Below are 24,435 nucleotides of genomic sequence, written 5' to 3' on the forward strand. Positions count from 1 at the left end.
CTTCAAAACTTAGGGCCAGAATTCGATTTTCCAGGAACCCTTCCGGGACCTGTCAGATTCAGGTCTTCTCTATGTGCTCCCTGTGATTAACTCGGGCTCTGTGCATATTACACAAGTACTGTGCTGTAATTTCAGTTTACGTATCTCTGCGGCAGTCTCATAATCATCTTTTTATCTTCCCTGCCAAGTATGGAGCCTGTCACATAGTAGGTCTCAAGAATTGCTCATTGAAAGAATCAACCTTAGAAGCAGACCACAGGGCCTCGCGAGCCCCTGGAAGAAAACAGCAAATTAAACACCTATAAGGCATCTATATTAGGAAGCAGAGAGACTATGTGGTTTGGCCATGGGCAGGAAGAACAACCTGTGAGCTGACGATGAGAGAAAAGTTGTGTCGCCAACCTTGCTTCTTAGCTTACAGAGCCAATCAATGGGCGTGCACGATGAGGGAAGCCGAGCCGAAACCAGAAAAACTACACTTCCCGTCATGCCTCAGGGCACCCCTTCGGGTTTCCTCTCTGCGTCACCGCATCTTCCCCACGGAAGTAAAGGGAGCACTTCCGGGTTCGGCAATTAACTTGGAGCCGGGTGCGTTGGATCGGTCTTGTAGGGCCTTGTTCCGAAGCTCCGCCTTCGATTCGTTCTTTCTAGAAACCCAGCTTTTGAGCTTGGCTGTGCGGGACAGGTATTTCCCGGACACTGCGGGAGCCCTGCGGGACTGTCCGCTGCACCGAAGCGGCGAGCTTTGGCACGGGGCAGGGAAGCCGGCTCCCAGAGTCGTAGCCCAGGCGCTGACCTTCCTTCTTTCTTTACTCTTGCCGATTGCAGCGTCCCAGGCGCGCGTGTGAGCCCCGCATGGCGGATACAGCTCCGAATGGCCCCCAAGGGGGCGCGGTGGTAAGTGAGCAGGCAGGGTCGTCTGGTTTGACTTGCTAGCGTCAGAAAGGAGCAGGAAATGTTGCAAGTCGGGTTCGCGGCGTTCCAGAGGCTCATTGCTTTCAGGTTGGGATTAGAGCTTGGGGTGAGGGTGGTGAGAGGCTGATTGAGAGCGAAGATGTTAGAGGGAGCTATAAGTTTCTTTCGGAAGCGACAACAGGCCGGCCTTGAACAGTGGCCCACACCTGTATGCGCACCTGTACGCCGTGGAAATTCGGCCTTCTTGTCCCTTCCCACCCCTCGGTCTCTGTCCTAGGTCCCAAGGTTGAAGATGCCGCCTGAGGTATCAAGATAAACGCTTCATTCTGTACACCTGTGCTGGCAGAGAACCGTTCTGCCTGTTTTATGCCTTTAGATAGAAATTACATAAAGGGGGGAGAGCGATCTTCCCCCCCATTTGTCATTTTACGAAGAAAAATATCGTTACGCTTTGTAAATGTTATTTTTAAAATGCAGATCTGCTGCTTACTACGTGTTTGTACCGGAAGCATAATTGCCCTCTAATGTTAAACACTGTACGTGAATTGAGCGAGTCACTTTTTTCTTTTTAAACATTTCTAACCTCTTTTTATATGCACACTTTTTCTTTTTTTCTTTACTTTGCCGAACCATTTGCTGAACCATGTATATACATCATGATGATTAACCCATGAGACTTAAATATTCTACGTGATCACAATGCAGTTATCGCAGCATTTTTTGCAGTTAATTTTGGGAAATTCCTAACATTGATACATGTTATTACCTAATATACAATTCATATTCGAACTTTCAAAGTTGTCCTTTAAAGCTGCTTCCTCCTTATCGACACTGGATGGAAAAAGTGCATTATTACATTTACTGGCCTTTGGTCCCTTTTAGTCTGGAACAGTTCCCTTGCCCTCCTGCCATTTTTTGTCTTTTAAGAGTCCAGACCTGTTGTTTTGAAGAATGTTCCTCAAATTGGAGTTGTCTGATTCCCCCCCTCCCCCAACCACCATGACTAGATTCAGGTTAAGTATTTTGGTAATAATATTACATAAGTGATATTCCATTCTTAGTGAACTGTGTATATATATTATATATTTATCAGGAAGCATTTTATGTTGATGTTCATTGGAGATGTTAAGTTTGATCATTTGGTTAAGGTGGTGTCCACTAGACTTTCTATTGTAAAGGTAACTTTTTTCCTTTTGTAAATAAAAGATATTCTGTGGTAAGACAGAGATTGTGTGAATAATTTTTCACCTTAATCGATTTTTTCACCCAAAGGTCCTTTGATATTTTTTGCTTGAATTATTTATAACATGGTCATTCAGTTCACTCTTAAAATATAAACCAGTATCCTTTTTTAAAACCTTTCTTAATTGTGTTGTAAAATACACACGCGTAAAAGTATACAAGATGAAATGCAAAGCTCAATTATTTATCACAAAATGAACACCCTAAACAAATAGGTTTGGGTTTGGTTTTTGCTTTTTTTTGGGCTGTGCCGGTGGCATGCAGAAGTTCCCAGGCCAGGGACTGAACCCATACCACAGCAGTAACAACCCCGACCCTTAACTGCTAGGCCACCAGAGAACTCCAACAACAGGTTTGAAAGAAAATGTTCTAAAATTAAATTTCAGACTATCATGTAGAATCTGAATGTTTGTAAAGAAACTGAGTGCTGTAAGCTGGATTAATCCTTCCCCTTGACTACTGGTGACCATTTAAATTTAGAGGAGTCACAGCTTAGTAGGTTTGGATAGAATAAACCAGAGGAGGCATTTATCTGAAATTGCTTGCACACTGTTAGAAAGCATGCAATAAAAAAAATCCTTGAATTTTAAAATATACTTGTATTTTTTTCCCAGAAGTTTATGTCTTGTTTCAGAAGATAATTAGATTGAGTAGTGTTTTAGATTCCACTTTAAGCCCTATTAGTGAGTTTCGAAATTTTTAGTGGAAATAGTATTTCTAAAACATTAAATAGAATACAAAATACCAAAATACACCACACATAGTAGACATAAGTATTGTTTAGTGAAATTTTTGTTTAGTTCATATACTCACATGTCTGTATTGAGCCTTAATGCAAAAATCAATTAGAGTCTCAAAAAATATCAGAGTTGGCGTTCCCTGGTGGCTTAGTGGGTTAAAGATCCAGCATTGTCACTGCTGTAGCATAGGCTCCATCGCTGGCCCAGAAACTTCCACCTACCCTGAGCGTGGCCAAAAAAAATAATGTAAAGGCCACTTTAGAATTTGAATATAAAATACACTTTGAGAAAACAGATTCTAAGCTATTGCATTAGTGGCGATGAACACATCCCCTGGCAAAATGCCGCAAAAGAAAAGATAGAGGAAAAAACGGAAAAGAAAGTGATATGTGGAAGTTTAATCCAGAGCCGCAGAAACCAGGGTAAGACTTGTCAAGGAGATGCAAGAGGATAAAGAAAGTCATAAAATCAGAGGCAGGCGCCACTAATGATGGCCATGTTTTGGGCCCCTATAGTGTGTCAGGCCCTTGTGTGTATGGTGGCAAATCTTTTCATGGGCTAATGAGTTCGGTAGTGAATAACTGTTCTCTTTCGTAAGATTGGTTTCATCCAAACTGGCTTTATGAGATGCCTTTTTCACAGATCTGAGACTCTTCTATTTGAATTTGAGATTTTTCTAAGAATAGACATTCTGGTTCTCTTGAGAGCAGTTAGTTCTTATTTAATGTTCTTTTAAAGTAGATGAAGCCAGGATTACAAGCATTGAAGGAATACAGACAGTTGTAGTTAGATTTCTGTTCAGGTTTTTCTTGCCTAAGTCATCTTTTTATTAATTTTTTTGGCCATGCCCACTGCATGTGGAATTCCTGGGGCCCAGGGGTCGAACCTGAGCCACAGCAGTAACCCAAGCTGCTGCAGGGACAACGCTGAATCCTTAACCTGCTGTGCTACTGGAGGACTCCATACTTTTATTTTTTTTAAATGTCAGCTGATATTTTTCTATTTATGTACTTCCTGTGCTTCCCGTGTACGTTTGGCCTTGTTAGTGAGCATATACATGAAACAATTGTCCTAAGGATTTTTTTTCACTTAATGATCTTAAGAAAACAGTTGCTACAAGGGCATTAAGACATTTTGAATAGGAATAAAACTACATAATATCCTTGAAAACATAATTTGCATGCTTAGTTTCCTACAGTATTTTTCTTTTTAATTTTAGCAATTCATGATGGCCAACAAACTGGACACAGCAATGTGGCTTTCTCGCTTGTTCACAGTTTACTGCTCTGCTTTGTTTGTTCTGCCTCTTCTTGGGTATGTATTATACCTTGTTTCTGCCTTTGATTTGTATATATATAGTGATACTTCTAAAAAGGTGTAATAGGGTCAGGTAATTTTTTTTCCTCTTGGCAAGTAATAGATTTAGGTGTTGTGCAATTATGATGCAATTCACATAGGAGGAAGAGACAATGGTAGCTGTTTATGTCTCATGATAACCTCTCCCCTGGTAATTTGCAGGTTGCATGAAGCGGCAAGCTTTTACCAACGTGCTTTGCTGGCAAATGCTCTGACTAGTGCTCTGAGGCTGCACCAGAGATTACCACACTTCCAGTTAAGCAGAGCATTCCTGGCCCAGGCTTTGTTAGAGGACAGCTGCCACTACCTGTTGTATTCACTCATCTTTGTCAATTCCTACCCGGTTACAAGTATCCTTTTATAATTTTTTGACAGTGAAATTGTCCAGTGAGTGTATAAGGAGATCTCTTCTGATTATTTTTTGCTATAGGAATGATTTCACAATGAGGGTGTTCCATGAAGCCTGGGTTGTTTGGTTTGTTGGCACTTCATTTGAAAGAAGATACATTTAGTGTAAGAATTTCTGACTCTAAAATGTGAAGTCCAGTTCTCTTGTGGCACAGTGAGTTAAGGATCCAACATTGTCACTGCAGTGGTTTGGGTTGCTGTGGTGGCTCAGGTTCAGTCCCTGGTCTAGGAACTTCTGTGTGCCATGGACACGGCCAAAAATTAAATAAATAAATAAAATGTAGGAGTTCCTGTCATGGCTCAGAGATAATGAATCTGACTAGTATCCATGAGGATGCAGGTTTGATCCCTGGCCTTGATTAGTGGGTTAAGGATCCAGCGTTGCCGTGAGCTGTGGTGTAGGTCGCAGATGCGCCTCAGATCCTAGGTTGCTATGGCTGTGGTGTAGGCTGACAGCTCCAGCTCCTATTCAGCTCCTAGCCTGGGACTTCCTTATGCTGCAGGTGGGAGCCTAAAAAGACCAAAAAAAATAAAAAATAAAAAAAAAAAAAAGACAAAATAAATAAGATGTAAAATCTAAATTTTGAAGAGCTGATTTGGGAATTTTAATTTCGTGTCTTTGTTCTTGCCTTTTGTAAGTTTCTCCATTAGTAATGGATATTTTAAAAATTCAGATTCACAGCACCAGCCTGTGGAGGACTTGCTTTAATATCTAAATTTCTTCCATTTAATTCACATCTTTGGGAAAATGTCCTTATGTCTTGCTTTAAAAAAAGAAAAATCCTCAGCTCTTTTAACTCCCAGTAAGTTAGAAACAAATGGAAATTCATCAAGAAATACTTATTTAAGCTGAGAATGAGATAATTAATCAGTCAATAAAATAAAAAGAAATGAGTATTTGCTATGGATAGAGTAGAAAATAAGGATACATGGATACTCTTTGGAGCTAGTAAGAAATTCATTTGGAATTTGTGTGTTTATGTATTTCAAAAATCTGTTGTGGGCTAATAGGTATTCTTAAAAAGGAGAGGAACGGATTCTGCAGTTTAGTATGTTTGGGAAGCAATAGGTTAAACGTTGTTAAGTAGATTTCTTTATCGTGGGACCTTTGATAGGGTAGTGTGTAGTGTGCATTGTGAGACTGAGTTACCAGTGTTTCCTAAAGTTAATCATTTTAATAGGTTCCCCACTCCCCCTCCCCAATGAATCATCCTTCAGGAAAGTATTTTATACTTCAGAAGTGTTGCTCTTAAGTGTGCTTAAATATTTGTGATACAACTATACATAATGAAAAGCACAATAAACTATGTTTCTAACACTGAATACTACCTATTTAGGTAGTGTTTTTTATGTTCATGAGGTACCAAATTTTAAATAAAATTTTTCTTAGTCTTAAGGAAAAGAAAATAGGAGGAAAGTGAAAATTTGGGGGGCTCCTGTTTTACCAGTATATACAAACTTTTACATATTTAATCCTTGCAACACAAGAAAATTATAGTGAGCATTATAGTATTGATAAGAATACTTAGGCTCAAAGAGTTTACAATAACTTGCCTGATAACCATGTTGGCAAGTGAGTGGTAATGCTGACAAGGTCTATTTGACTTAAAGGGTCTACCTTAGCAATAGTTAATGGGTGGTTAACACTTAAATGTAGGGTTGGTTTTTTTTTGTTTTTTTTTTTGTCTTTTTGCTTTTTTTCTAGGGCCGCCCCCATGGCATGTGGAGATTCCTAGGCTAAGGGTCTAATCAGAGCTACAGCTGCTGGCCTACGCCACAGTCATGCCAGATCCGAGCCAAGTCTGCGACTTACACCATAGCTCACGGCAACACCAGATCCTTAACCCACTGAGCAAGGCCAGGGATCGAACCCACAACCTCATGGTTCCTAGTCAGATTCGTTAACCACTGAGCCACGACGGGAACTCCTTAAATGTAGTTTTAAAATATTTCTGACTGAACCTGGACAAAGTTGGTAGTTCCATATATAAATATTTCTGTATATATATTTATGGATATTCTTTTTATTAAAGTGAGTTGTTATACAATGTTGTGCCAGTTTCTCCTGTACAGCAAAGTGACCCAGCCATACATATATATACATTCCTTTTCTCATATTATCTTCCATCAGGGTCTATCCTAAGAGATTGGATATAGTTTCCTGTGCTGTACAGTAGAACCTCATTGTCTGTCCCTTCTAAATGTAATAGTTTGCATCTACTGACCCCAGTGGATATTCTGCTTAAATTCTTTGCTTTACCAAGAAAATATAAGTGGTTTGGAATATAAGAAAAAGTTTTTCATGTTTCAATGTGTTCATGAGTCTGTCTGTAATGTTGCATCATAATTTGTATTTGTTACTTTTTAAGGTAAAACTCTCTAGATAATTATTGTACTAAAACTGTAAATGATAATCGCATTTGTTTGGCACGTCACTGGATTGACCTGCTTTTGTCAGCCACATTCACTGAGGTACTTTACAATTACTAATATTAAAATTCTTGCTTTTCTGAGATGTAATGGGAAATTATAGGTTCTTGCTTCTGCCCTTAGTAGCTTAAAATTTCTTTGAAGAGAAAAATAGAAATGATAGAAACTGTGTTTTCTAGATTGTTGATATAGAGCTGTCGAGAACATCAGTATTGCCCTCTGGGACAGCTTTATTGAGTGGATCCTGAGACAGTGCTCAATGACTCATGACAGTGATGGCAACATCTCTGCCTTTTCTATCCAGTTATTTGCTAGCCCATCTCTAGGGAATGTTGAAGATTAAAGATTTCATGTTCTTTAAGTTCTTATACGGAGGGGAGGGGGGCGTAAGCAGTGGGAATAACAAACTATTAATTGGCAAGAGATAGGGATCTGATTCCTACAGTCGTTGGGTATTATGTTAATAAAAGTGAGCCCAAAGTCATTTTCACATCTTTGTTCTTAGAAAGGTGATACATTGTCTTTGTTCTCTTGTAGACTTTTTTTTTTTTTTTTTTTTTTTTTGTATTTTTAGAGCCGCACCCATGTTATATGGAGGTTGCCAGGTTAGGGGACTAATTGAAGCTGCAGCTGCCATCCTGCACCACAGTCACAGCCACGCCATATCCGAGCCTCATCTGTGATCTACACCACAGCTCACGGCAACGCCGGATCCTTAACCCACTGAGCGAGGCCAGGGATCAAACCTGCGTCTTTATGGATTCTAGTCAGATTCATTTCCGCCGAGCCATGACGGGATATCTCCTCTTGTAGACTTTTGCTCCCTTAAATTTTCTAAATAGTTTAAAAGTAGTACGTTAAGATTTTTTAATCTCTTATGGAGGATTTGTGAACCGTAGAATGTTAGAGATTGAAGACTCATTTGAAATCCCTAGCTTTGCTGGCTGCAAATTCATATGACGGAAGATGGAACTTGGCCTAGGGAAATGAGGTTGGTGTCAGAGCCAAGAGTGAGATTCAGGTATCTTTGACTCTGAATTCAGGATTCTGTTTTTATTACCTGACATTGCTTCTCTATTGAACGAGGCTTCAAGTTAGGATACATACTAAAGTTTAAATGGAATTATTTAAGAAGCATCAGAGTTTTACATTGGCTTTCGAGAGGAGAGGATTGTAGCTTTTATCAGTTTCAGTAGTATCTGTGATTCATTAAGAGCTGTAAAACTTTATTTATTTTTTGCTTTTTAGGGTTACACCCTCAGCATATGGAGATTCCCAGGCTAGGGGGCAAATCAAAGCTATAGCCACTGACCAAACCACAGTCACAGCAACGTAGGATCCGAGCCATGTCTGTGACCTACTCCACAGCTCACAGCAACACCAGATTTTTAACCTACCAATCGAGGCCAGGGTTATTAGTTGGATTTGTTTCCCCTGCGCCACAACGGGAACTCCAAGAAGTGTAAAACCTTATATGTATATGATCTCTCCTTAAGAAATTGGCATTTTACTTAGTTTTTATGAGTGGCGGGGAAGAATTAATCAGGCTATTAATTTGGAAAACTTTTATATTAGAGAATTACTTTCTTACAATACTTGGCTTTAGGTCAGTGTTTTATTTGCCAATTGGAAATTAGGATCGTTTGGGTCCTAAATGATGAGATACGGTTACAATGAATTTGATACTCAGATTGTGTTGTAGTGGTCACCGTTTTCTTCACACCAAGCTTCCAATTGGTGTAGGAAAATATAATGGTTTATTTCTTAGAAATTGCTACTATTTTTAGGACAAGTATTTTTGCTATGCATGATTAAGTCTATACAACTGGGTTTTTTGTTGTTATCAACCTAGCAGAATTTGCGGTAAGTAATCTTTTGAGCAGTTTCCATTTTCAGAAAGCTGAATGGAAATTGCATGTTTTTTTCATGACATAAAGCCAAACAATGAAACTTAAATATAAGGATTCTTTGCTTATATCTATAATTGAATTGGTGAGACTTTCAGTTGTCTGTATGGAAAACCAAATATACAGTCTTTTTTTTTTTTTTGGCAAATTGAGAGCATGTGAACTGTAAAAGCTTGATAGGAACAGTATCAAAATAATTGGGTCATTGGAGTTCCCATTGTGACTCAGCATGTTATGAACCTTACTAGTTTGCATGAGGATTCAGGTTCGATCCCTGGCCTCACTCGGTGGGTTAAGGGCCTGGCTTTGATGTGAGTGTTGCCCTGAACTGTGTCGTAGGTCAAAGACATGGTCCGGATCCCCTGTTGCTGTGGCTGTGGTGTAGGCCAGCAGCTGCAGCTCCGATTCAACCCCTAGCTTGGGAACTTCCATATGCTGCAGGTGCAACCCTAAAAAGCAAAAAAAAAAGAAAAAGAAAATCGGCTCCTTGTAAGGAAGAAATGAAAGATCTTTAGTTGAGGAAAATTAGGAAACTACTCTTTAAATCATTATCCTTTACTAAGCAGTTGAGTTGATGAAAGCAGTACAAAAGACTGTCTTGGTATTTGAAGGCTAAGTCATTTTGTCCAGGTTGGCCATTGTGGGATTAAAAGCTGTATTACTTAACGCTTTGGGATGGTCTAGATTTCAGTTTAATTAGGCACATATTTACAATATTTTATCTAGTAGAAATAGATGTAAAAAAACTTTTTTTGGGAGTTCCTGTTGTGGTGCAGTGGTTAACGAATTCAACTAGGAACCATGAGGTTTCGGGTTGGGATCCCTGGCCTTGCTCAGTGGGTTAAGGATCCAGTGTTGCTGTGAGCTGTGGTGTAGGTTGCAGATGTGGCTCAGATTCCACATTGCTGTGGATGTGGTGTAGGCTGGCGGCTACAGCTCTGATTGGACCCCTAGCCTGGGAACCTCCACATGCCACAGGTGCGGCCCTGGAAGAAGACCCCAAAAAAAGAGAAAAACAAAAAAATTTTTTTACTATTCATGAAAAGAATTGTGAACTTCAAAAAATGAAAGTTGACTTTGTTCTTCACAGATTTAAAAAAAAAAAATTTATGAAGTCTACCAGTAAAAAGCCATCACTGAACTCATTTTAGTAGATGACATCTCAAATCTGTGTATTTGAACATAACCCACAGCCTGTTTTGCAAAGTGCTTGATGAGTTTTAAATGTTTTCCTTAATTGTTTTCTTCAGTGAGTATTTTCCCAGTTTTGTTATTTTCTTTGCTTCATGCTGCCACATACACGAAAAAGGTCCTTGATGTAAGTAAAATGGTGCTTGTTTTCATTTTTGACTCCTGAATTTACAGGTAGTTAACACAAATTTGAGTTTTAAGACATTGGGCATTTGTCACAAAAAGTTCCTGTATTTCTTACAAACTTGTTCTAAATTAGTGATTTGAAAGTTTGGGAATTTTTTTATTGTTTTAGGTTTTAGTAAAATAAAAATAGTGCATTTTGTAGATAAGTGATTGAATTACAAATTACTCCCAGTTCCTGGAGGAATTTCTGAAGTTTGAAATAGATCTATTTAAGAAAAAAAAAAACAAAAAACAAAAAACTACTTTCTGTGAAATAATTTAGTCTTTCTTAAGAAAATTAGAACACCTGTGAATGAGGACTTTTTTTAAAGTTGTTTCTCTTTTGAACTCTTCAAATTCAGAAAATACAATAAAGCAGGAAAATATATTAACTTTTGTTCCTAAATAGTTTGTAAATTTTTGTAAATTTTTATATCATCATTTTCAAATAATTGTCTATGGGTTGTATTATGTATTGGATATGCTGTTTTTCTAAAAAAAAGTAATTGATCAAAGTGTTTTGTTACTTCTAATGTTTGTTTTCTTATGTTTTAGGCTAAGGGTTCAAATAGTTTACCTCTGCTGAGATCTGTCTTGGATAAATTAAGTGCTAATCAACAGAATATTCTGAAATTCATTGCTTGTAATGAAATATTCTTGATGCCTGCTACAGTTTTTATGCTTTTTAGGTAAGAATCAACAGATTTGTTTTAGGAGGCTTGATGTCTTAGTGAACATAATAAGTATTTTATCCTGCTTGCATGTGTTGTAGTAGCTCCTGTTATGCAGGGCTGGGTGGATCTTAGCAATCATCTTTTCCCATGATAATAGGTAGAGAACCTAAGATGTTATAGTAAACCTTGGAATTTGTCTTATCATTTTGAAAATTAATTTCAGAAAAACTATTTTTGGAAGAATCTTGGGAAGGCTAATTTAGTCCATTCTAACATTACTGAGATGATTTTTCCCATCCTAAAGAAAAATCTGAAAAGTTAAGCTCTGGTATTAACAGGTGCTCCATGCTTTTGTATCTTAATTATAGAAGGAATGCATGAATAAAGAAACTTTCCTTTTAAAAGTTGGAACATTAGAATAATATTGATATATCTATGTATATTTTTGCATTTAAGTTTTAGAACTGCAGTTGTGCCCGGGAAGTTCCCTTCGTGGCTCAGTGGTTAACGAATCTGACTAGCATCCATGAGGACACAGGTTTGATCCCTGGCCTTGCTCAGTGGGTTAAGAATCAAGCGCTGCAGTGAGCTGTGGTATATGTCGCAGACATGGCTCAGATCCTGAGGTGCTGTGGCTGTGGTGTAGGCCAGCAGCTATAGCTTCGATTTGACCCCTAACCTGGGAACCTCCATATGCCCCGGGTGCGGCCCTAAAAAGCAAAAACAGAACAAAACAAAAGCTGTAATTGTGCCCAAATTACTGCTTTTTCAATTTTTGGTTTCTCAAGTAATAAGACATTACAGATAAAAGCTGAAATACTGTTTGACTATGAATCCTAGTTGCAATTCTGTCCTCTCCTTCCCAGAGGTAAAGAGTTTGATATGTGTACATGTATGTAGCTCTTTTAAAATACTTACACAGAAAAATAAAATACACAAATAGGTAGAAAATATATATTATTATTTTTAGGTATGAGGCTTTGTTTCGTTTTTATTTTACATCAGAAGCATCATGATGCATCAGTTGTTTGCATCCTGCTTTTTTCACTCACACAATTTGTTTTTGTGACTTATATTGACATTCGCAGTTCTGATTTGTTTCATTTAATGGCTGTATAGTGTTTTGTCATATGAGTATGCTGTATTTTATTGCCCATTCCCCCACTGATGCCCATTTGTTTCCAGATTTTTACTTTTCCAGATGTTAATGCACTAAACTTTTTTTTTTAACCTGTCTGCTGCTACTTCTGTGTGAGTCTGTACTTTTGCTGAGTCTGAGCTAGGTGCATTTTATTTTTTTAATTTTATTTTTGTCTTTTTGCCATTTCTTGGGCCGCTTCCGTGGCATATGAAGGTTCCCAGGCTAGGGGTCGAATCAGAACTGTAGCTGCCGGCCTACACCAGAGCCACGGCAAAGCAGGATCCGAGCCGCTTCTGCAACCTACACCACAGCTCGTGGCAATGCCGGATCCTTAACCCACTGAGCAAGGCCAGGGATCAAACCCACAACCTCATGGTTCCTAGTTGGATTCATTAACCACTGAGCCACGACGGGAACTCCGAGGTGCACTTTATATTTAATAGACTGTACTATCTTGTCCTGATTTCCATAATCTCATTACCTTTTTTCCATAATCTCATTGATTTGTAATGAATTCATTTTGGTCTATGAAATATTTTAATGTTCTTTGTCTTTGTTAACTGGTGAGGTTTTATATACTTGACAGTTGTTACTCCTTTCTTTAACAGTCTTTCTTTAAGCTACTAATAGAGTTTTCTAGATTTTTCTTTTAAATGCATCTATACCATTCTTATAATATTTTCCTCTGAAAAGTCCAGGATCACATGTTTAAAGTTGTAGGGTTCCAAAGTAGATAATATAATCTAAATAAGGTCCTGGAATGACACAGTGGAAAGACTTTACTGGATGTTAGGGAGCTGGATTCTGGTTGATTTGACCATTAACTTTACTTTCTGAGCCTTGATTTTTCCACATTTAAAAAACTGCTAATAGTTGAAATAAATAATTGTCAGAAATCCATCCAGGTGTAACATTCTGTGAATGTTGAATATAGGATTTGATGCAGCTGTATTTGGGAAATGGTGGATATAACATTTAATTATAAGTTTGTAATTGTGTTAATTATGAAAGTAATATACAATTTAGGGATAAAAGGCCAAAAAATTTTTACCTAATAAACAAACCAGGAGTTCCCACTGTGGCTCAGTGGGTTAACGATCTGGCTTGTCTCTGTGGAGTGCAGGTTCAGTCTCTGGCTTGGTGCAGTGGGTTAAATAAGGATCTAGCATTGCTACAGCTGTGGCATAGGTTGCAACTCTGGCTCAGATTCAAGCCCTGGTCCAGGAACTTCCACATGCTGCAGAGGTGGGCAAAAGAGAGAGAAAAAAAAAGAGAATCACATTTAGCACCTTAATGTATTTATTCTGCCAAAAGGTAGGATTTTTAGGGATGGGGTTATTTGGGCTTCTTTTGTTTTGTGTTTTTGTTGTTGTTGTTTTGGAGGGTATTTTGACTGTACCTGCAGCATGCGGAAGTTCCTGGGACAGGGATCACACCCTCACCATTCCTGTAACTAGAGCCACAGCAGTGACAATGCCAGGTCCTTAACTCACTGAGCCACAAGGGAACTCCCTCCCAAAAAAGTTTTAAAATACAGGGTTTTTTTGTTTGTTTTTTTGTTTTTGTCTTTTTAGGGCCACACTTGCCACACATGGAAGTTCCCATGCTAGGGGTCCAGCTGGAGCTGTAGCCACTGGCCTATGCCATAGCAATACCAGATATGAGCTGCATTTATGGCCTACAACAACTCAGATGGCTCATGGCAACACCAGATCCTTAACCCACTGAACAAGGCCAAGGATCGAACCTGCATCCTTGTGGATACTAGTCAGATTCATTTCCACATTCTCCAATTAAATTGCCTTTTAAGTTTTGTGAGCATGCATATGAATTCATAATGTATTTATTCCTCTTGTATTTGTTTATTTCAGTGGTCAAGGAAGTTTGCTTCAGCCTTTTATATACTATAGATTCCTTACTCTTCGGTATTCCTCTCGCAGAAATCCATATTGTCGGTAAGCTGGTGATGAGTTTAAATCTGTATTATTTATTAAGGGTATTGTGATAAAGAGTATTTAACTTTTAAAAGTTGTTTAACTTTTATGTTAGAATCTTTAGAAGCAAGCAGTGTTTTTGTAAACTTAAGTGTTAGGCCTTAGAACTGTCTAGGATTGATGAAGAGGTGATTGTTTTTCTTTTCAGACAGTAAGACTGGAGTTTTCTTGATCCCCTCTAAAACAGCTAAAGCGTAGGAATTTGAAGATGTGCAGGATGTAAGTCCCACTCTGATGGAACTTTTCTAGTTTGAAGAAACAAAAACACATGTCAAATAATAAAAACGGAAGCAATAGCTCAGGATACAATATTCACATGTCAGTCTATGATAAATTGTTATGTTTGTTCTGTTGTATCAGTACTGTAGTCAGTAAGAGAGGAGAGGTCATTGAGACAGAAGATAGAAGAGCCCAGGAAAGTTTGAAAGAGATTTTAATTTGTTCTGCAAGGATTAAATTCTTTGAATAGACAGAATAGGGAAAAGCAAAGCCCAGGAAAGTTTAAAAGAGATTTTAATTTGTTCTGCAAGGATTAAATTCTTTGAATAGACAGAATAGGGAAAAGTTAAGTAGGTAAACAGTAGGAGCACAAGTTCAGAGGCAAGAAGATTATAAAGCAGAGTTTAAGGGGGCTTGAGTTGACCTGTTTGACTCTCAGGGGGATTCTGAATGGAGAGTCGTTGGAGCAAAGGTTTAAACCAAAAGGTATATTGGAGCCATATCATAAAAATTATTGAGTTTCAGGGTATGAAGTTTTGGGACTTCCTTTTTTTTTTTGGCCAGACCTGCAGCATGCAGAGTTCCTGAGCCAGGGATCTAAGCTATACCACAGCAGCAACGTGAGCCACTGCAGTGACAACACCGGATCCTTAATATGCTGTGCCATAAGAGAACTCTGTAACTTACTTTTTAGATGTATAGAGGAGTTCCCGTTATGGCGCAGTGGAAATGAATCCGACTAGGAACCATGAGGTTGCGGGTTCGATCCCTGGCCTTGCTCAATGGGTTGAGGATCTGGTGTTGCCATGAACTGTGGTGTAGGCCGGCAGCTATAGCTCCCATTCAGCCCCTAGCCTGGGAACCTCCATATGCTGCAGATGCAGCCCTTATAAGCAAAAAAAGAAAAAAGTAGATGTATAGAAATGACAATTTTGACATGATCATAATGGGAGCCTTGTGTAGAATTGTTTGGAGTGAAAAAACGAAGAAGCAGAGAAGTATTTTAGTAAATTACTATACTGTTCAGGAATGGGGCTTAAATTAATATACAATAAATTATACCTTCTGATCTCAAAAATTAAAGGAAAACATAAATGAATAGCTATTTTTAATAGCTTCTTATGTTACTCAGATACTAATGTTAACATAGGTTTTGTTTTCACACTTTAAATAATTTCATGATGTAGTAGAATTTAGCCAGATACCCAGTGAGTGTATTAGTGTGTTCTCTATTATATTTTTACAAACAAAGTAAAAATGAATTTGAATGCTGGCCTATCATTTGTCAGGTGTGTGACTTTAGGTAAGTTATGTAAATTTTAATTTCCTTACTGGCAGAGAGAAAAACCTGGAGATAAAATGAATTAGTGTTTTTTAAAGTGCTTAGATTGTTTTTTTTGTTTGTTTGTTTTGCTTTTTAGGGCCACACTTGAGGCGTATGGAGGTTCCCAGGCTAGGGGTCGAATCGGAGCCACAGCTGCCAGCCTACACCACAGCCACAGCAACGCCGGACCCCCAACCCACTGAGCAAGGCTAGGGCTCGAACCCGAAACCTCATGGTTCCTAGTCAGATTTATTTCTGCTGCAACACGATGGGAACTCCTAAAGAGCTTAGATTCTATATGGTTCTTTTTTTTCTTTGTATGGCTGCACCTGGGGCATATGGAAGTTCCCAGACTATAGTTGAATTGGATTAGCAGATGCAGGTCTATACAACAGCCACAGCAATGCTGCATCTGAGCTGCTTCTGTGGCCTATGCCACAAGCTTGTTGCAACACCAGATCCTTAACCCACTGAGGGAGGCCAGGGATGGAATCTGAATCCTCATGGACACTATGTTGGGTTCTTAACCCGCTGAGCCACAATGCGAACTCCTGAAGGGGGTTTTATATTTTTACAGTACTTCCTAAAATAGAGCTTACTTTCTTTAGGTACAGGTTTTTAATAAATCCCTAGTTAAAAGTAAACCTTTAATTTTACTTGATTGCATGAATTTTCCCCCTTTTTCTTCTAGTCCGTGCATTCATTTTAGACATCATATTCTGGTTCCCTACCCTGAGATCAGCTTTTCATCAGCAGATTTGCTTTTTTCTTCTCTTTATCTTCTTCTTCTCTACTCGCATTTTTTCCACATGCCCTTAAATGATATCAGCACTTGCATTAAAAAAGAAAGAATAGCAGTGGATCAAGATAATGCATATGTATTAATAAACATTTCACATTAGCACATGTTTAATCAAAACAGTGGAACGATAATGTTTTCAAGGTGCCCTCTGACTTTATTTATTAGACTCATTTTTTTCTGTAGACAGTGATTGTGTGTTACCATAACAAGTTTATGTGGGACTCAGAGCTGGGTGAATTAGAGGGCTACATATGTCAACATGATGATGGAGGTGCTGTGAAGGCACAGAGAACAGAGGGAGACATGAGAACTCCCTGAGGAGGTGGTAATTTAAGCGAAGGCTTCCTCAGTCTGAGTTCTGGCACACGAGCGCTTGAATGCACTTGGCGTGCCAGTAGTTACATGTCATTTGAGCTGAGGGAGTGTAAAGGGACATAGTAAAGATTTCTGCCTAGACAGGTTGATGGGAACTAGACATAAAAGGGCTTGGATTTTATGCCAAGATAGGAAGAGCATTGGAAGTTTGTCATGTGGAGGGGTTGAGAACATGGTAAGATGGGAGTTCCCGTCGTGGTGCAGTGGTTAACGAATCCGACTAGGAACCATGAGGTTGTGGGTTCGGTCCCTGCCCTTGCTCAGTGGGTTAACGATCCGGCGTTGCCGTGAGCTGTGGTGTAGGTTGCAGACGCGGCTCGGATCCTGCGTTGCTGTGGCTCTGGCGTAGGCTGGTGGCTACAGCTCCGATTGGACCTCTAGCCTGGGAACCTCCATATGCCGCGGGAGCAGCCCAAGAAATAGCAACAACAACAACAACAACAAAAAGACAAAAGACAAAAAAAAAAAAAAGAGAGAACATGGTAAGATCTGATTTAGAAATACTGTTCCAGAAGATGGATTTCAGCTTCACTAAAAGGACCAGCTTGGAGACTCTTAGACTAGTCCAGAGTCTGAACTAATTCAGTGGTAAAATAAAAAGGATAAATTTGAGAGAGATTTAGGAGGGTAGGAAATTAGGGCATAGGAAAGAAGAATGAGATAAAGAAGACATCTTCAGATTTCTGGTCTAGGAACTGTACAGAGTTGTGGGCAGTGGGGTTTGTCACAAAGATAGGAGATCCACGAGGAAAGGCAAAGTTTTGGATAAATGTGCATCTTTCCAAATTTCCTTCCTGTTTTTGTGTGTGAGTGTATTATGTCCTTTTTAAAAACAAATTATTGCCTTTAACCACAAGAATAACAACACAAGTGCTCCCGTGTTGCTCAGCAGGTTAAGATCCAGCATGTCACTTGCAGCAGCTTGGGTTGCTGCTGTGGCATGGGTTCGATCCCTGTCCCAGGAATTTTGGCATGCCACAGGCGCAGCGAAAACAAACAAACAAACAAAAAACATGCAAAAAGGTAGAAGTTGCCATTGTGGTGCAGCAGTAATGAACCCAGCTGGTGTCCATGAGGATATAGTTTGATCTCTCGTCTTTCTCAGAAGGTTGGGATCCAGCATTGCCATGAGCTGTGGTGTAAGTCACAGATGCGGCTCGGATCCCAAGTTGCTGTGGCTGTGGCTGTGGTGTTGGGTGGCAGCTGCAGCTGCGATTCGACTCCTAGGCTGGGAACTTACATATGCCACAGGTGCAGCCCTAAAAAAATTTTTTAAAAAAAGCAAAAACGTAGAAGTTGTGCCTTTATGTCAGATGAGTCAGCGTATTAAAATTGTGAACAGCCAAGCTTACCCTTGATGGTTCTTTAAAGCACTTATACACTACAGTGCAATACACATGATTCTCTGTCTACTAGCCAGTGTCTCCCGTATGTGTTACGTGTGTGTGATTACAGTATGCAATAGAGCGTACTTTGTAGGCAACTAGCACGGTTAGGGAAAGTCACGGTCCACTACCTGTTTGGATGCAAACATGCAGCATAACATGGGTGTAACGGCAGAGAGTAGTAGTAGGAGATGACGCAGGAAATTCGACCGAGACTAGATTGTACAGGGCATTTGATGTTGGGGACATGGGGTTTAGTTTGAAGGCAAACAAGAGCCAGTTTGATCAGTGGGATGATCTATTTGGAAGGTAACAGTTATTGAGCATCTAATGTGTTGTCTCACTTAAACTCCCTTATGATTCTAATAAGTACATATTCCCATTTTTTCAGATAAGAAAAGCTCTTAGAGGCAATATGGTCTTTTAAGGAAATAGGTGGGATTGTTCCTGTTATATAATTTTCACTCTCATGCTCTTTTTTAGAACTAGTCGAATTTGCTTAAGTTAAATGTGAAAATGATGTAACTCAACTGTAAAGATGATATAAATCATTTCTAATCTCAGCCCTCTGAGAGAGCCATTTATTAAATGCTTTTGTTAAGTGAACCTTTTCTCTGAAAAAGGACACAGGTGCTGATTTTGAGACTTTTTATTTTGTGTGTTCCCTACAGTGTACCCTGGTTATTTCTTCTACTTCACAGTCTTTAATGGCTATGGGAAAGTCCTTCACCAGTGTTCGCTCTTGCATTATGGTACTTTTTCATTGGGTTTCTGAAAGACAATTATTTTATTTTGCAGGACCTTGTTTAATGAACTGAGGATTGTTGTCGAACATCTAATAATGAAACCTGCTTGCCCACTGTTTGTGAGAAGACTTTGTCTCCAGAGCATTGCCTTTATAAGCAGATTGGCACCAACAGTTGCATAGTTTAACAACCAGCTAAGTTAGATGTAATATAAATAAGCATTATTAGCTGCTGGTACTTTTGCTAGGGGTGGTTAATTCCAAGTGTAAAACTGACCTCAATGCAATTTATATAATTAACATAAATGCATCTCAGTAGAAAAATAATCATTTTCCTGGCATGTTAAATCAAGCCTTTTAAACATTTTCTGAGAAACTTTTATTGTAATGTATTGTTAATAGCTAAGGAAGTCTGGATCTTGTGATAAATGTATCAAAAATTCTTTAGATGCTGCTGTGCCTTTATCATGAAGTTCTTTATTTCTCTAAAAATAGCTCTAAAATTTGTTGCAATCTAATTGGTAATCTGAATTTGTATCTGGCATGAGTTCATTAAGATAATACTAACATGTAAATTCAGTATATTTTGAGACAGTATTCTTTTGCCATTCAGTAATTTTGGTTGATGATTTTAACAGAAACATTTTGCACTGTATTTAATTTCAGATTGTTTTTAAAGTGACTTTGTGCCGCTTTGTGAGGACAGATTTATTTTGGATATACCATTATAAGAGGAATTTTATATGTGTCTTATGCTAATGACCTTCCAAAATTTTATTTTCATAATTACTTCTTTGGCTTTGAATTTTTTTTTTTTTAAAGCCCAACTGTAAGCTAGTTAGCTAATTGGGTATAAATTTTTGGGGTCACCTAAGTGTTTTATGTCAGAGAGAAGTAGTAGTTTTCCTTTCAGAGACCCACTGAATAATATTTCTCAAGTAGGAAATCCTTCTTTTAGAAATGTGGACACATAGCTTTTAGTATTATTGTAGTTTACAGAATTAGGGCAGATTCTTGACTGCCGGTTTTCTCAGTTTCTTACTTAGGCTTGAATTTCCATAGACAATTGTAGCTGTTCACATGCCTTTTGAAAGGAATGTAACTGAAGATTGAGTGTATGACTAAACTTGGTGTCTGTTCTGAAATAATAATGAAGATTACACAATACCCATCAAATCTGATTTAAAAGACTAAATAGAAAGGTTTATAGGTAAGGTTATTGATTGGCAGTGGGGCTGGAAGAAGAGTTGTGGGAGAAATAGTGTGCATTTCAATTTTGTAATGCATAGATAAATTTGGGGAAATTGGATGTATTATGCAACTGTGATTTGAGTTGTATAATATGTTAAATCCATTTGTTGAGCTTCCATCAACTTTTATAAAATTCATTCTGATCTTTTACTGTTGCATGGTTGGAAATGTTTAAAATATTGCAAAATGTTAATTTAGAGTCATGTAATGGTTTTTGTAACCAGTTTTCTTCTGTCTGCATGTAACTTGGATTTTTCAAATACACTCAGTGACTTATCAGTAACATCAGTTTTCTTTTTATTCAACTTTTCAGTCTATGGAAATGTGATACCTACTCAATAGCTCAACTGTAACCAGCTATTTTTGTAATTTTGTAATATTTATCTACTAAGTTAGAGAAGTAGCCTCATAATATGCAGTCGATTATGTGTGTGTAGTGTGTGTATGTGTGTGTGGCCAGTCTCATCACTATATATGTAATTTGATGGTTTTAAAAACTAACTTTTCTAGAGCAATAAAGTAACTGTAACGTTAAGTAAACAATATATTATTGATTTCTAACGATGTTTCTAAAAATTTGAATTATATCAAGAAATTTTGGCAGCTGAAGGCATATTTATTTTTAAGTTACTAGAGTCTTTTTGTTTTCTATAATTTTTTAATCTTGAGATAATTTTAGATTTGTAGAAGAGTTGTAAAAAAATAGTAAAGTGTCCCTGTATACCCTTTACTCAGCTTCCCTTTATGTTAACATTTTCTGTACCTGTACAACTTTTACCAAAACTAAGAATTTAACCTTATAACAATACTATTAACTATTGGCTATTAAGGTAAAGAATTTATTCATATTTCACCAGATTTTCCATTTATTTTCTTTTTGTGTGCTCTGTTCTTTACCTTGTTTCTTTTAATGATCTATATGCCTCTGTTTTTAGTTTTTCCTATTTTAAAAATTACTGTTGGTCAAAAAGATTTTCCTAAAGGAAATAATTTATCTTGGTTTTAAAAAACAATTTAACATTAAAACTACTATTACAACAATTTAAAACAGTTTGTGCTTCAAAAGTCAACCCCACATAATGGGGCTATATTTCTGATAGGTTCATGCTCTTTAAAGGAAGGCTTGATTTATAAATAAAATACTCAAACTCATGAAAAAATAAATCTTACAATTTGAGCATTAATAGAGTTTAGTTTGCATGAAATTGTAGTTAGAAAATGTGCAGTATGAGTATGAACAACGAGCCAATTTAACATCTGAAATTACAGTGTAACTTGTATATCAGATTTTACATTAAGGAAATATAATAGCAGTATATAGAATGAATGTACTAGGAGAAATTATAGCTGCATAGCTGAATTTATTTTTACTTACAGATTTACAAAAAAGTGGTTTAACATCTAGAATATTTAATTCTTTAGGAAGTGGTATAGTGCCACTAGCACTTTTAGATATTAAACCTTCTTGGACAGGTGGAGGCCTCATATAAAACCTACTTTAGTCTAACACAGATTCTATATTCTTTTGTACACTTGATTCTCATGAATTTTAACTCTATTTAACATTAATCCAAAGAGAAATTTCTTAAATAACAATTTGTACTTAAATTTTCTTGGAGTAAAAGTCACTATGGTTAGATGCTCCTGGAAGAAGCAAGCAAGAAAGAAAGCTAACATTATTAAATTTAGTTATTTAGGAACCTCCCTTCCAGGGAAAATCAAGGCATGCTAATATTAAGCCAGAAGTTGTGAAAGTTTTATGAAGTCTGTTGTAAAGCTAAGAACTATAAAACTTTTGAAATACTTCATTTCTTCCTAAAAAATCAGGATCAAAAATTCAGATTAAGTTTGTGAGTTAAAGTTTGAAATCAGAATGAATGAAGTTAATTTTGAAGCACTGTGGTAAAGATCCTTATCTAAAGTTATAGGAATTTGATTTAATTAATATAGTGCCGAAACTCCCCTCCACCCACCCAACCAAATCCCTTTTCCACTGCTAGACTCAAAGCTCTCACCTAAATTGAGACTGAGTTTTATTCTGTAATGAAGACCTCATGGGAGAAAGTAACCACAGTTATGTTTATGAGCAGTAGGTGGCACTCTTTCCTTGAGGAGTCCCCAGCTGTTTTACACCCCTTGTTGGAAGGTAAAATACCATTAAATGCTGACTTAGGTAAGGACCTGAATTCTATGACTCTTTAATATGCAGTTATTCAATATTCAGTAAATATTTAGTAAGCATTTGCTGTGAGTACAATTTTAAAATACCAAAATGTTCAAAAACCAGAACAAGTACCCTATTAATATCTGCTTTCTAGGTAAAAAGTAAAATAGGCCACAATTGGTGGCATTTCTCAGATCATGGTCTTTCTGCTGTTTCTGTTTTTGTTTTCATAAGTGCCTAAATCATGTAAACTCATCAATTATAAAATTATTCTCTTCATTTTCAGGTTTGTAAAAGTGGTCCTTAAATTTTTTTCATGGTCATTTTGTAGATACACAAGGTATTGCGCATTCCATCTCTTAAAATTTAGACTTTTCACAATAATACACAAGCTTATTGAAATTTGTGGATATTAAGAATAGTATCTAGATTTGTAAATTCAGTTTGAGTTGCAGAAATTTGTTTCACTGAACACCTCCTTGGAATTTCTCTAGAATTCAGAATTCTGTAGAGGCTATATGAGGCTCAACAGATAGAATACCAAAGGCAGGCATGTTTTATAAGTCAAGGGGTTATTTCCAGAGATCATTTTAATGAGCATTCCTCTTAAAATATTCTGGGTGGAAAGTTGTGATTGGATCTGGTGTTAAGGATTAGAAAAGAGCTTCTAAAAGTTTGGGAGGTTTCCTGGTAGCAGTTATTCTAGGATATGTCTATCTTCTAAGATGGTTTTTGGAGGGATTCTTAGAAGGAACACGTTCCTGTGGGAGGGACTTCACTCTGGTCTTTCTCCTCTTGTGCAGTAAAATTGTGCAGTGCATTTCACACTGACCTGCATTGAATTTGAGTTGATGTGACGAGAGATACAGTATTTTTTTAGTCCAGGAGATTCTTTTTCTTAGAAGATAATAGGAAAAATTATTGTTGGATATCTTTGCTGGAATCTAAAAATTAGCTCTTATGCCAGGAAAAGGAAAGGCCCAAGAGTCATTTCACTTTTTCCATCATAGTTTGTAACGCTACCTTTTTGGATGCTCAGTCCTTTTTCAAACCTTTTTTTCTTAATTCACGACAGTTTAATTTCAAACTTTGACTATTTTCTTTTGTAACTTTAAAATAGAGTGCTTTTGACATGAATTTTTGCTTATGTATGTATTTGTAAGTTGAGACCAAATGGGCAAAGTCTTGGGTAGGTAACATTTGTGATGTGTTTGTACTGGAACAAATGTAAAAGGGTCACAAAGAGTAGAAAGAGAGTCATAAATGACTGCTTGATATATAAATGCATTACTTGTGGTGCTCTATATAATGGGATATATTGAAAAAATTTTGTATATACAGTATGTCAGCATTTCTTAGTAACTTCTCTTGAATCCATTTTTAATATCTAATATTATACAGGTTGGGGAGTTATATACTCTTCAGGCCAGTACCATCCAGACTGTATAAATTTATGAAATAAATTGAAAAATTCATCATTCCCCTGTATTCAAGACCAAAGCACATAAATGCTAATGTAGGGCTCAGAGGGGAAATATATTGCTCCTGAATATTTGAGAAAATGTGAAGTCCTTTCAAGAAAATCTAATAAACATAATAATCATAGCCTGCTGACACTAAGGAAAAAGGACCTCATTCACTCTTTCTTTTATGCAGCGGTTTACTGGTCCCTACTGATTTCCAAATTGGATCGCCATAGTAAATTATCTATGCTGGTACCTGTGAAAGTAAGCCCTGGGATCCATATTTGTTTTCTGTTCTACTTAAATCAGCAAGAATGATAAATTTGATGGTGTGAAATTGGAAGTGTCAAGGGCTCTCTTTGGTGATTGAGCAAAATAATGTCTCCACTTGTAATTTACTGTGACCCTGTTTCACTGTATGTGCTTTGTATATCTAATATTTATTTCAATACAAATTAAATTGTTCCTTCATCTGTACTGTTATAGCTAAGATTTTATTGATGTAAAAATCAAATTGTGTAATAAAAAATCTCTCTGGATTTAA

General features: G+C 37.4%; 1 protein-coding gene across 6 annotated transcripts; it reads left to right on the forward strand.

Moving 5' to 3' along the window:
- Positions 1-556: 556 nt before the first annotated feature.
- On the forward strand, positions 557-24,435 carry TMEM33 (transmembrane protein 33). Of its 6 annotated transcripts, none has more exons than XM_021100356.2 (8): positions 557-685; positions 829-897; positions 4,117-4,211; positions 4,416-4,603; positions 10,249-10,316; positions 10,910-11,043; positions 14,041-14,124; positions 19,067-24,435. In XM_021100356.2, the coding sequence occupies exons 2-8, from the start codon at positions 856-858 to the stop codon at positions 19,194-19,196; spliced, it is 741 nt and encodes a 246-aa protein (XP_020956015.1). In that variant the 5' UTR covers positions 557-685; positions 829-855; the 3' UTR covers positions 19,197-24,435.

Source organism: Sus scrofa, chromosome 8 (assembly GCF_054392235.1).
Source record: "Sus scrofa isolate SSC_HxYL_T2T_F1_AM1 chromosome 8, Sscrofa_HxYL_maternal_Yorkshire_Landrace_v2.0, whole genome shotgun sequence".
NCBI lineage: Eukaryota > Metazoa > Chordata > Mammalia > Artiodactyla > Suidae > Sus > Sus scrofa.